Raw genomic sequence first — 14148 nt, 5'->3', positions numbered from 1 at the left:
TGATTATAGTATGTACTGTACGTGGTAACTATTGAGTCTTGATCAGGCAGAACAGGTGAACAACACAAGGTATTTACTTAGCTCTGCTCCTGTTAGACTCTCAGCTACAATCAAGTTAACACCTGGGGTTAAGTTGATTATAGTATGTACTGTACGTGGTAACTATTGAGTCTTGATCAGGCAGAACAGGTCAACAACAGAAGGTATTTACTTAGCTCTGCTCCTGCTAGACCCTCAGCTACAATCAAGTTAACACCTGGGGTTAAGTTGATTATAGTATGAACTGTACGTGGTAACTATTGAGACTTGATCAGGCAGAACAGGTGAACAACACAAGGTATTTACTTACGTCTGCTCCTGTTAGACTCTCAGCTACAATCAAGTTAACACCTGGGGATAGGTTGATTGTAGTATGTACTGTACGTGGTAACTATTGAGACTTGATCAGGCAGAACAGGTGAACAACACAAGGTATTTACTTAGCGTCTGCTCCTGCTAGACTCTCAGCTACAATCAAGTTAACACCTGGGGTTAGGTTGATTATATAGTATGTACTGTACGTGGTAACTATTGAGACTTGATCAGGCAGAACAGGTGAACAACACAAGGTATTTACTTAGCGTCTGCTCCTGTTAGACTCTCAGCTACAATCAAGTTAACACCTGGGGTTAAGTTGATTGTAGTATGTACTGTACGTGGTAACTATTGAGACTTGATCAGGCAGAACAGTTCAACAACAGAAGGTATTTACTTAGCTCTGCTCCTGCTAGACTCTCAGCTACAATCAAGTTAACACCTGGGGTTAAGTTGATTGTAGTATGTACTGTACGTGGTAACTATTGAGTCTTGATCAGGCAGAACAGGTGAACAACACAAGGTATTTACTTAGCTCTGCTCCTGCTAGACTCTCAGCTACAATCAAGTTAACACCTGGGGTTAAGTTGATTATAGTATGTACTGTACGTGGTAACTATTGAGTCTTGATCAGGCAGAACAGGTGAACAACACAAGGTATTTACTTAGCGTCTGCTCCTGTTAGACTCTCAGCTACAATCAAGATAACACCTGGGGTTAGGTTGATTGTACTATGTACTGTACGTGGTAACTATTGAGTCTTGATAACTGTACTGTCTTTAATACCATATTTAATTGTAATATTTATCAGCTGACTTTTTGTTTGTTTTTGTTTATGTGATGAGTTTTTGGAAATTGGTATTAAAACAGGGTTGATCTTATCTTGGTTTTATTTTATCTTCAAACAAATTACAATGGCGACGAGGATGAGGAAGAACGGTAGAAAACATCAGGAACTAGAGGAGGAACGCATAGTGATACCGAACAAACCAATGTTTTGTTCTAATTTTGATAAATTCGATGAAGACAATGAGACATGGACATCCTACATGGTGAGAATGGATAATTTTTTTTACTTAAATGAAATCACATCAGAAGTAAAGAAAAAGCAGTATCTGATTAATTTGTTAACACCTAAAGTATTCCATGATCTAAGGATTAGCCTAAGCCCATCTAACACAGAAGATAAAAGTTACAATGAATTGTGTGAAACTTTACAAATATTACTTGAGCCTAAAGGTAGTATTATCGCGGAGCAACACAAATTCACTAAACGAGTCCAGAAACCTTGTGAATCTGTGGGTAGTTTTGCCAAAGACCTAAAAAACTTAGCCAGTAAATGTGATTTCAAATGTCCACAATGTTTCTCTTCGACAACTGACGTCCACTTGCGGCAGCAGTTTATTTCGGGGCTTCATGATGAAAAGTTGTTGTCAAGATTAATGGAAATTCATGAAAATAAAAACTTTAACCAGTGTATTGAAATAGCTAGTAACTTTGAACAGATCAAAAGTGAAACTGCAAAAATCCAAGAATCAAATTTGTATTCAAAAGTGGAAGAACAATTTCAGATTCAAGGAAGGAGGAACACTGGATATTCGCAAGGAAGAAAGGGTACTACAGCTTGTTTCAGGTGTGGAGGAAACCATCACGTTAGTATCTGTGAAATTCCTAAAGACATAAATTGTTGGAGTTGCGACAGAAAGGGACATCTCAGCAAAGTTTGTCGGAGAAAGAACCAAAATATGCTACAAACTGACGACGCTTCACCAGATAATGAATATGACGATGAGGGTGAGTGTCAAAATGTACCATTCATGTCAATGTTATCCATTGTAGATAGGCAGAAAAAAAATAGTAAACTATCTAAACTGTGTGATAGTATTTATCAACCAGAAGCTGTCAACAGGCCGAGGAAAATTATGTTAAAATGCACCATTGATGACAAGCGTAACTATTTTGAGTTGGATACTGGTGCTGCGGTCAGTACAATACCTTTACATCTGTTTCGAAAATTATTTCCAGAAAAGATTCTAAATAAAACAAGAATACGGTTAGAGACATATACAGGAGAAATGATTCGCCCCGTAGGTTTTGCAACAGTCAAAATTTGTTATAAAGATCAGATGTCTGTGGGCAACCTATACGTTATTCGGGGAAATGTAGACAGTGTATTTGGAAGGGAATGGTTAACACTATTCAACATTGAGCTTCAGAAAGAGAATGACCACAGAACTAAGAAGGATGGAAACATAGTGGAATACAATAAGTCATTGACAGGAGGCCGGTACCACGATAGGAAGGGATTTAATCACCCGGCACTCAACCAGATATCCAAAGATCCTGAGACTCGATTGGCTACCAAGAGACAGACGAAAGATGAAGCTAGAGAAATCAGGACGAAGGAACTAGAAAGTCACCAGCTTTACAGCAAATATAACTTTAAAATCCACGATGTATACTCCATTCCAAATAGAGCTAGCTCTGCCACCAATAGTAGATCTCAGCTGTGCTCAAAGAACAGCTATAAATCGTCAAATTGTACTTCTGAGGACTCTATGGAGGATGTCAACAGCATGCAAGTTGCCAGTATTGATCCAAGGGAATGTGAGGAGAAGTTCCGCAAAGCTGTGGTAACCAAAGCATATCTGGACAGTGTGAAGAAGGCTAGAGTAGAGTACCAGAGTGATATGTCCAAGGAAAAATACAAGGATTTTGAGAAACATCTTCAAGTGTTGAAAGAACACAAGGATACCAAACCTCTGAAGAAAGTTCAAGAACAACTAGGTGAAGACCAGAAAACTCTAGAAGAACTAGAAGGTGTCCTACAACATAAATATGGGTATGTAGATATTCGGTTGAAGCGAGTCCTAGAAGAATGTAATGGGTTGTTGGATGAGCTACGAGGACTCAAGTTAGAGTTAATGAAAGGGAGAGCTGCATGAGTTCTACACCGATGACAGGGACGATATACAACAAAATAATTAATAGAGCTCAGGTTAATTTTAAGGGGGAAGTGTTGTACTGTCTTTAATACCATATTTAATTGTAATATTTATCAGCTGACTTTTTGTTTGTTTTTGTTTATGTGATGAGTTTTTGGAAATTGGTATTAAAACAGGGTTGATCTTATCTTGGTTTTATTTTATCTTCAAACAACTTACAATAACACAGAGCAGTTCAACAACACAAGGTATTTACTTAGCGTCTGCTCCTGCTAGACTCTCAGCTACAATCAAGATATACCTGGGGTTAGGTTGATTGTACTATGTACTGTACGTGGTAACTATTGAGTCTTGATCACACAGAGCAGTTCAACAACACAAGGTATTTACTTAGCGTCTGCTCCTGCTAGACTCTCAGCTACAATCAAGTTAACACCTGGGGTTAAGTTGATTACTCTTTGGCGTAAGATAAGTTAAGTTATATTAAAGAAGTATTTTACATATTTGTTTCTCTATGTAAAATATTAATATTCTAGTATGAAATAAATATGCTTGCCAAATCATATCTGATAAAAGTATTATCGTAAAAAAGCAAACCTCAAAAATAGTTTTTCATAAAAATAAAATGTAACTTAAAAATTAATTTTTTTCTTATCTTCCTGTCAACCTTTATTTATACAGCAATGTTTTTGTATATAAAATCATTTGCTTTTAATGCTCCTCTGGATGTTTGTAACGAGATATGTAGTTTCATTTTTATAAAGCAGATAAACATGATACTTATACAAATTTAGTACAAACTTTAACAATAAAGGTGAGAAATCTGAAACTGATTTGAATGTATTGGTGTATTTATATAACAAGGGAAACATGTTACTTTGATGGAGATGTTTACCTCACAACATGGTATTATCGCTAATATCGAGATAGCACCCACGCAGCGATTTAGGGCACATGCGAACTTCTCGGAGCTTGTATTCATTCTACCTTTGAACTACACTCTCTTTACCACATGTATTTATAGATATTATATTCAGTGAAAATAAACAACTCTTTTCGAAAACTGTACTATCAGGTACATCGGTTCGTTTATTCGAACAATTCCTGTATGCAGTATGAGTTAGTTATTCATTCCATTATGCATAATTTTCAATGCTTGGAGCTTAGAAATCGTACATTAAATTGACGAGAAAGAGGTCCATAAAAAGCGATACAACATATTATTTTACCTTCTCTCACGTAAAACTTTCGATTACTACATGCTTTTTTATGGATATTATCAATAATTATGAAAGTCTTTATGTGTGCTATAGGACATTTAAGTCGATCATTCACCAGCTTTAAAACTGTATTAACCCTGCAAATGTTAGAAGTAATATACGGGTAGAAAATTGACACTAAAAGTTGTAGTTTTAAATTTTTTTATTACAAAAATAAGAACATGGAAAACGTTTATTGACTTTCATTTATATTCGTTGAAAGTGATTAGACAATTAACCAAATATTATTACTTTTGTACTTTAACACTTTCACTAAAAAGAAAGAATTCAAAATGGAATTTTAACTTTGTTATCTACCTTATTTAAACACATGTTATAGGATACCTTGCGTTCTTTCCCTATTTGGTATGTTAATAAAATATTAAGACTAGGTAATGTGACTAATCCCATAGAAATATTAATAGGTTATTTAAATAGCAAGCAACCAAATACTATTGTAGCCAATAGGTTAGATTAAAATAACATATCTTGGTTTAACTTAATTTACCATATTTTGACTGTTTACTTACTATTAGTTCAAAATACCGGTATGTGGGCTTAGTTTTCTTGCCTACCTTCAACTTCAAATCTTCCTTTATGTTTAGAAACAGTTTTTATATACCCTTTGCATTCTCTAACAAAATTGATAAGCTATGCTATTATAGTATTATTGAAAGTAATAAAAATAGATTCGGATACTATTGAAAAAGATAGTTCTTTTTCTAGTTAGGTATTCGTATGACGACGAAAAAACAATAATACTGAATTCAACATAAGCAAATTCAAATGAAACCAATGTATTTGTATAAAAATTTTCACTTATGTTTTGATATGTTTTTAAAAGGATGCAAATCTTATGAAGCATGATTAAATATAAATATCCAAACATCAAACAATTTCTCATGAGAAAATATTAAAAAGTATTTAGCATGTTAAAATAAAACTGTAATTTCAAAACAGGTTTTTTTGGATATTCAAGACTTGTGAATTAAAAACTTGTTATTACTTTGCTTCAGTTGGATGGAATTTCTTTCTGAATAAAGTTTATATCGTTGAAATATGTAAATTCTGGACTCGCTCTCAATTGGAAACCGATTTATTGGTTGGAGGGATATTTATGCTTAAAGTTTGGACCAGTTTTGAACCTGAAGTAAGAAACAGAACGGTTTCTGATTATAATATTGAGTGTGTCTCACCCATAGTGTACCTTTATTATGAGTATGACAGATAACTTCCTATGGGGTCACTACCCTATATTTTTAGATGTTTTTGGGATGTTTTCGAATTTTAATAGTATAGCCGCTATATTCCAATATGGCCATTAGCTTTTATATTTCTTGTGGAACACCACTTTTTTATGACACTTTAAGATGGAGAAAGGGAATTTGTGCCTGAGTGGAACTGTTTGAAAACAATGAACACGGGCGACAAAAACAGCTGTGCAACAATGGGTGAGGTGAATAAAAGGTAGTAATTGGTAGTACGTACTTCTTTTTGGAGTATTTACTCGGTTTTCGGTGAATAAACATGCTAGTTGATACTAGCCCCTAGTACAAACTACGTCTTGCAGGTGAATAAAATGCTAGTTCGTACTACCCCTAGTACGTACTTCGTCATTTAGGGAACGTAGTATCTACTAGGCTTTTACGGCGAATAAAAACCGGTCCGCATAGTAGTTACTTCATTTTTATGTAGTACGCTCATGGGCATGCTTCAGTTTGGTAGTTTACGAAGATGGCGATGTTTATACAAGTCCATACCAGGAAAACGTACCTTGAAATAAAAAATATTGTTAACTGTAAGAAATTACTGTGATTTGAGAATGATATTGTTGATTTTTTTACCAACACGTTTTTTTCCTTATCATTTTAGCGAATTTCCCTATAGGGAAGTAGCTATTACCGTAGGTGGCATGGTAAGACCTAGGCCCGAGACCGATTTACTTTTTCATTTTGATGTCCCCAGAGGCCAGAAACACCATTCGTTCAAATTTTTATATATGTATATATATATATATATATATATGTGTCCGTGAACACGATAACTTGAGTAATTTTTATCCGATTTTGATGAAATTTGGTTTGAAGGTGTAAGGCGGTATAAACTTGAATGAGTTCGCGAACCAGCATGATCGGACCATGGGAACGGGGTTTTACGGGGGGTTTTATTGGGTAAAAATTGGTTTTTCTAATTTTTGCCCCTCCAAACGCAAAATTTCCCAATTTCTCTTCAGACCTTCTTAAAGAGCTTAAAAAGACAAATAATTTAGTATATCAAAGTGTTTTTGTACTATTATTAGTTACGGAGAAAATTCAAATAATTGTTATTTTAAAATTCCCATGTTATTCTTATGGGGAATATTGTAAAATGTTGTAGTCTGCTTGTTTATGGATATATTTTGATCAAACTTGGTAAATTTATTTATTTTTTACTAAGTTATTAATATTTCTCTAAAAAACCCACTTTTTTACCCTTCCTGTAGCAGCAAGCCTATGTACTCATAAAAATTAATGTTAATTAAATACATTTAATTGAAAATCAATTCAGGCAACTGGAAATTCGCTTAGTCGGCAGGTTTGCTGCGGCGGGGGTATTTTCCTATCAGATCTCAATTCCTCCTCTAAGCTTAGTCGGTTTATTTTCCATAACATTCCTCTCTGTTTTATTCTTCATCGAGTTTTCATGTTATCTGTTAAAATCCTTACCAAGAGTTTTGTTGTATCGTCTAAAATTTGCAACCTGACACTGTTTTCCCCTTTACCACGCCCGGAATTTTAGATTTCTCAAAGTAATATAAATGTTTTTTTCGCAGCTCACTAATCACTATTAAAGCCCCATCCCCCCCCCTTGCAGTACCTGGTCAACGCCATCAAAATGGTCGTCAAGCGCAGTTGATCAACACGACTGAGAAAACTGCAGGTGCAGACAGAAATGGCAAAAAGATTATCGCCACGCACCAGTTGTGTCTTGATTATGAGTACTTATTAGGGGGTAGTACGTACTAAGAGGGTAGTACATACTACTACATCATTTAGGGAACCCCTAGTACTTACTACCTAGTTCTAGCTAATTCTTATTCACATCGATTTGAGCAAGTGCTAGAACTACGTAGTACGAACTACGTAGTATGTACTAGTTTTTATTCACTTCACCCAATGTGACATCATTATTTAAGTGATAAACAGCACTTCTTGTCATTCGTGTTTAACAACGAACGTGTCGTTGCGTGAAATAAGTATTTATTGTTTAATCACTTTAATTACTTTTCATATTAGGAAATTTCCTTATAACAGACATTTATTTAAGTGATAAATACTGAAACGAAAAGTTTCAAGATGATAGTGACAGGTTTCTTAGTTGTTTGTTTAGATGCTAAAAGACTACATAAAAGAGTATATCTGCATTTCCTCTTCTTTCTCTAGAGGATTCCGTAATGTTATAGTTCCGCTTTATGTAAGGGACCATAACACCAGACGTTTTAACTTCTGTAATCTCAACATTCTGATATGTCTTGTGACAGTGTTTCTGTTCTTTCACCATATACAATCTTTTTTATCAATAAATTTTACACTTGATATACGTGTGCTCCATATATGTTCTCTGAAGTGTTTATAATATTTTGATTCATCGATTGTTGTTGTTGTATGTACATTTCGTACCTAGGGCCAAAAACAATTTCGGTCCGTGGTACGAACGCCATCTTTCACCACACCATACCCTATTACCACTATCATATACACCCACTATTCACCACAATAATAATGCACACTAATGGTCAACACAACTACAACTTTAAGGTTATGTGGAGAAATAATTTTAGGAATCAGCAAAAATGATAATAAATAGTTGCTAGGCAGCAACTATAGTTTACTATTAACAAATAGTTGCACTATTTAAGCGGTGACAGTAAAACAATTCTATTGCAATGTGTATTTAATATGATTGTTTTATGAAAGTAAGCGGACAGCTGATTTTCGGCCCTAGGGATGTGAAAACCTGCTCGGTCCCCAAATGACGATTAGTAGTACAGGGTGGCGCAGATGGATCGGGTGGTTTTAAAATACTTGTCAAACTGTCAATTTTAAAGGTATTGGATTGAAATAAAGTGCAAAACGTGTAGTAACAATGGAAGTTTATTGACAAAAAATTTGTTAAGTTAGTTTTTAAAAATTACATCCATCAAATGCCTTCCTTCTCGAGCGACGCATTCTTGGAGTCGGTCCTTGAGGTTCCGCATTGCTCGCTCAAGCACATCACCAGGAATTGATGTGATTTCGTTGTGAATTGCAGCCTTCAGCTCCTGAATGCTCCGGGGTTTGTTTATGTGGACCCTTGCTTCAGGAGTTGAAGGCTGCAATTCACAACGAAATCACATCAATTCCTGGTGATGTGCTTGAGCAATGCGGAACCTCAAGGACCGACACCAAGAATGCGTCGCTCGAGAAGGAAGGCATTTGATGGATGTAATTTTTAAAAACTAACTTCACAAATTTTTTGTTAATAAACTTCCATTGTAACTACACGTTTTGCACATTTTGGTCGTGGTTGTTTGTGTATATCAAATGAAATACGACCAAATAAGTAAAAGAAAAGTAGTTTAATAAGAGAGTTAAATTTTGTGTACATTCCTGTAGAAAACAAAAACCAGACTAAATAAAATCATAATTGGTTACTATGACAACGTCATCAGCTGACGCTACACCAGCCCCCCACGGAGAAAAGGAATCTATACATCATTCTGAAAAGTAACCCGTGGTCGGATTTGTCTTCCAGAACGAGTTGTATAAGACTTCGTAGATGGAGTTTGATAACGTGGTGGTAGTTTTGAGGTTTCCTCTGCTTGTCCAGTCGGCACCAAACGTTCCGTGGGCTCAGGAATAGGATTTTCATCTGCAATAATATAGGCTGGCTTGACCCTGTCCAAAGATACCTTAGTTTCTTGGCCTCTTACAATGATGGTAACTGTCTTTTCGTCACGGCATATGACCTTGTAAGGACCAGAATATGGGGCCTGTAAAGATTTCCTTAAACAGTCCTGTCGAAGAAATACAAAGTCACAAGTGCTTAGGTTCTTGAACACAAACGACCTTGGTTTAATGTGGCGTGATGCGGGTGTAGGTCTTAGTCGATTCATATGCTTACGCAGCCCTGATACCAATCCTTGTGGCTCGTTGCTCTCGTGAGAAGGTACTATGAAAAACTCTCCCGGAAGACGCAGTGGTTCTCCGTACACCATTTCAGCTGATGAAGCAGTGACGTCCTCCTTGAAAGCAGATCTTATTCCGAGAAGGACAAAGGGCAGTACTTCGCTCCAGTCTGATTTGCTGTGAGCCATTATAGCGGCTTTCAACTGGCGGTGGAGTCTTTCAATCATACCGTTGGCTTGTGGATGTCAGCTGGTAGTGAACTGGAGCTTTATGCCCAACTGTCGCGCTAGGTCTTTAAACAAAGTCGATGTGAACTAGGATCCACGATCACATGTCAACTTTTGTGGGCATCCAAATCGAGCTATCCAAGTAGAGACAAACGCTCGAGTAACAGATTCGGCAGTTATTTTATCAATAGGACAAATTTCAGGCCAACGAGTAAATCTATCTATGATAGTTAGACAGTACCTAGAAGATTTTGATAAGGGAAGTGGGCCAATTAGGTCAATGTGGACATGGGAAAAACGTTCTGTAGGTGTATGAAAATCACCAAGGGGAGTAGAAACATGTCTAGTTATCTTAGATCTTTGGCATGAGAGGCAAGATTGAGTCCATTTGTGGCAATCCTTATGAATGGAAGGCCAGACAAAACGATCGCAGATAAGTTTTGTTGTGGCACGTATTCCAGGATGACTCAGCTTGTGGAACTGGTCGAAAACTCTACATCGCAGTTCTGATGGCACAAAGGGTCTAGGAGTTCCTGTTGAGGTGTCACAGATAAGGCTCAAATGGGTTCCAGGAATTGGAACTTTCTCCAATCTAAGAGATGTAGTACTTTCTGAAATGAGATTTTGAAGTTCTTCGTCTGACTCTTGCGACTTGGCTAAGGATTCATGATCTAAAACATTTTAAATGGCTTCAACACGTGACAAAGCATCAGCAACTATATTTTTTGAGCCACTGATGTGCTTTATGTCTGTCGAAAACTCAGAGATAAATGAAAATTGGCGTAACTGCGCTGGAGGCAACTTGTCACGGCGCTATTGAAAGGCATAAATAAGTGGTTTATGATCTGTGAATATAGTGAAAGAAGTTGTTTCCAAGAGATGACGGAAATGCTGCACAGCTTCATAAATAGCGAGGAGTTCTCTGTAGTATGCAGGCCAGACGCACTGTTTGGATGATAGTTTCCTGGAGAAAAAACCTAAAGGTTGCCAAGAGTCATCGACAAACTGTTGGAGGCAAGCACCTACACTTACTCCAGAGGCGTCTGTAAAGAGACCAAGAGGAGCATCAGGTTTAGGACGAAACAATAGTGTTACTGATGATAAGCTAGCCTTGCATGCTTGGAAAGCTTCTTCTGTCTCTGGAGTCCAGGGCACAGGAAGGGAACCTTTTGAATCAGCGTCACTAAGTAGGGAGTGCAGAGGTGCTTGAAATTCAGCGGCCTTAGGCAGAAACCTACGATAAAAGTTCATAATTCCCAAGAATCTGCGAAGACCACGCATTGTCTGAGGTAACTGGTAGTCTTGTAGAGTAGTTACTCTCTCCTGAGGTGGACGTGTCCCAGCAGATGTGACTAAATAACCTAGAAATTTAACTTCTGGTACACCAATTACTTATTTAGAGGGATTTACAACTACTCCATAGTCAGAAAGTCGTTCAAACAACATTCTTAGGTGTTCTTTATGTATTTCTTCAGACTGGGAAAATACTGAAATGTCGTCAATATATGCATAGCAAAAATCAAGGCCGTGAATAACTTTATCTATGAATCTTTGAAATGTTTGACCTGCGTTGCGCAAGCCAAAAGTTATGAATGGAAATTAAAACAACCCAAATGGAGTGGTGATTGCTGTTTTTTGGATGCCATATTCGTGGACGGGAATTTGGTGGTAAGCCTTTGTCAAATCAATGGCAGAGAAATGTGTACAGCCTGCTAAATTGAACGAGAAATCCTGAATATGTGGTACAGGGTATCTGTCAGGAACAGTACGAGCATTTAAAGCGCGGTAATCACCTCAAGGACGCCATCCATTTTCCCCTTTAGGCACCATGTGCAAAGAAGAGGACCAGGGGCTTTCAGAGGGTCGAGCAATACCAAGCTTAACCATCTCCTCAAATTCTTTCCGGGCAGCTTTCAGTTTTTGAGGATGTAAGCGACGTGGTCGACAGTGAACAGGAGGACCAGGTGTAACATTTATATGATGAACATCATGTTTCACAGCACGAGGTAAGCCTGGAGGACGAATAATATCAGGGAATTCAGAAAAAACTTTTGCCAATGGCGAGGAGAAAGATATAACTTTAATACTAGTTTGATTGTTGTTAGAAACTATTCCCTTGGCATTCAATCCCGTTTTCTTGTCAACCAAACATTTCATCTTGCAATCGGGTAATAAGTGATAGTGTGAAAGGAAGTCTGAACCTAATATAGGTATTGAAACATCCGCTACCACTAGACTCCAAGGGAAATTACGTTTAAGGCCTAAATTAAGGGTGAGAGGCATGGTACCATAAGTCTTTATTTCACTGTTATTGGCAGCACTTAGTGAATAGCTAGTAGGAAAACGTTTATATTTGATAAGGTGTTTAGGATAACACGACACATCAGACCCGGTGTCGATAAGGAACCTAGTTCGTGAATTTCTGTCCATCACAAAGAGACGGCTGCCAGCATTTGAACAATCCGTTGTGGCCTCTACGGATTGTTTCTGAGGTTTCCCTGAAAAGAGCATGGAGAAAGACATTTGGTAGCATTGTTTTTGAATTTTCTATGGTACCAGCACCAGTTCTTAGAGGGATTAGGCTCGTTTCCTGATCTACCACGAGACTGGGAACGACCCCTAGGTCTCACCTGTGTTTCTCGTACTCTGGTTTCTGATAATGCTTGAACTTGTTTAGAGAGGGATTCTATTGCATTTAATAAAGAAGCGTTACCTGAAGAGACTTCACAAATACCAGGTGTTGAAGGAATGTCAGCCACCTCCATGATCTTATCAGCCAGTTCTGTCAGTTTGTCCAAGGAGAGCTGCGTATATATATAAATATAAGTTGCGTAGTCAATATGGCTTGTGAATGAGGAGGGAGTCGTCTGAGCCACAGTTGACGAAGCATGTTGTCTTGAAGGGGAGTCGAGCCCGCAAGAGACCTAAGATGCCTCAAAAACTGGGAAGGCTTGCGGTCTCCAAGGTCCTCTTCACTCAGCAGCCGCCGCACACGTTGCTCTTCGGATGCAGAGAGGCGTTCAATCAGTTTCTTTTTTAGATGTCCGTATTTATCGCCTTGAGGAGGGTTTATTATGATGTCTTCGACTTCAGCAGCAATTCCTGTGTCCAATTGCGAGACCACGTAGTGAAACTTGGTGTTGTCGTTGGTAATTCCAGAAATAAGAAATTGCGAGTCAACTTGACAGAACCACAGACTTGGTCTTTCAGGCCAAAAGGGCGGAAGTTTGACGGCTACTCTGTTGACCAACATGTTTTGAGAAGTGCTGGGTTGTCTAATCCGTTGACGCAGTTCTTCATTCGCAGTTCTAAGTTCGGCGAGTTGAGTCGGCAGGTTTTCTAATGACATCGTTCGAAGGAGGAAACACAAAAGATTTAAACTCTTCAAAGAAAATAAGTCTTTAGATAACGGTTGTAGTCGGGGTCACCATTTTGGTCGTGGTTGTTTGTGTATACCAAATGAAATACGACCAAATAAGTAAAAGAAAAGTAGTTTAATAAGAGAGTTAAATTTTGTGTACATTCCTGTAGAAAACAAAAACCAGACTAAATTAAATCATAATTGGTTGCTATGACAACGTCATCAGCTGACGCTACACACTTTATTTCAAGTACCTGGGGACCGAGCTTTGCTCGGAGAAAATCATTAGTTCACTCCGAAAGCAGTCTTAGTATCGGAGATACATAAATCTGTTCCCAAACTCCACACGGCTCGCCTTTACAACGTCCTACACCATTTCCTACGTCATGGACCTGTTTCCCTCCATTCCCATACCACTTTAAGATTGGAGATACCTTAATCTAATCGTTATTAACAGTTCCCACACTCCGGACAGCTCGCCTTGACTACTTCCTTCACCACTTCCAACGTAGCGGACCTGTTTTTCTCCCTTCCCATTGCATTTCATAATTGCAGATACGTTAATCTAATCGTCATAAACAGTTCCCACACTCCGGACAGCTCGCCTTGACTACTTCCTTCACCACATCCTACGTCGCGGACCTGTTTCCCTCCCTTCCCATTGCATTTAAAGATTGCAGATACCTTAATCTAATCGTCATAAACAGTTCCCACACTCCGGACAGCTCGCCTTGACTACTTCCTTCACCACTTCCTACGTCACGGACCTGTTTCCCTCCCTTCCCATAGCATTTTAGGATTGCAGATACCCTAATCTTATCGTCATAAACAGTCCCCACACTCCGGACTGCTCGC

The 14148-nt window shown here is 38.0% G+C and overlaps 2 protein-coding genes across 2 annotated transcripts; both read right to left on the bottom strand.

Moving 5' to 3' along the window:
• Nucleotides 1-9284: 9284 nt before the first annotated feature.
• LOC128982457 (uncharacterized) lies at nucleotides 9285-9893 on the bottom strand. Its single transcript, XM_054401419.1, has one exon. It carries the CDS (start codon nucleotides 9891-9893, stop codon nucleotides 9285-9287), a length of 609 nt encoding a protein of 202 aa, XP_054257394.1.
• Nucleotides 9894-12717: 2824 nt separating this feature from the next.
• On the bottom strand, nucleotides 12718-13281 carry LOC128982456 (uncharacterized). The gene has a single exon (XM_054401417.1). It carries the CDS (start codon nucleotides 13279-13281, stop codon nucleotides 12718-12720), a length of 564 nt encoding a protein of 187 aa, XP_054257392.1.
• Between the last annotated feature and the right edge of the window lie 867 nt (nucleotides 13282-14148).

The sequence above is a fragment of the Macrosteles quadrilineatus genome, unplaced genomic scaffold (assembly GCF_028750875.1).
Source record: "Macrosteles quadrilineatus isolate MER2022 unplaced genomic scaffold, UCM_ALF_1.0 Scaffold_349__1_contigs__length_90095, whole genome shotgun sequence".
In the NCBI taxonomy this organism is placed as follows: domain Eukaryota; kingdom Metazoa; phylum Arthropoda; class Insecta; order Hemiptera; family Cicadellidae; genus Macrosteles; species Macrosteles quadrilineatus.
This window is presented reverse-complemented; position numbering and strand designations above follow the sequence as displayed.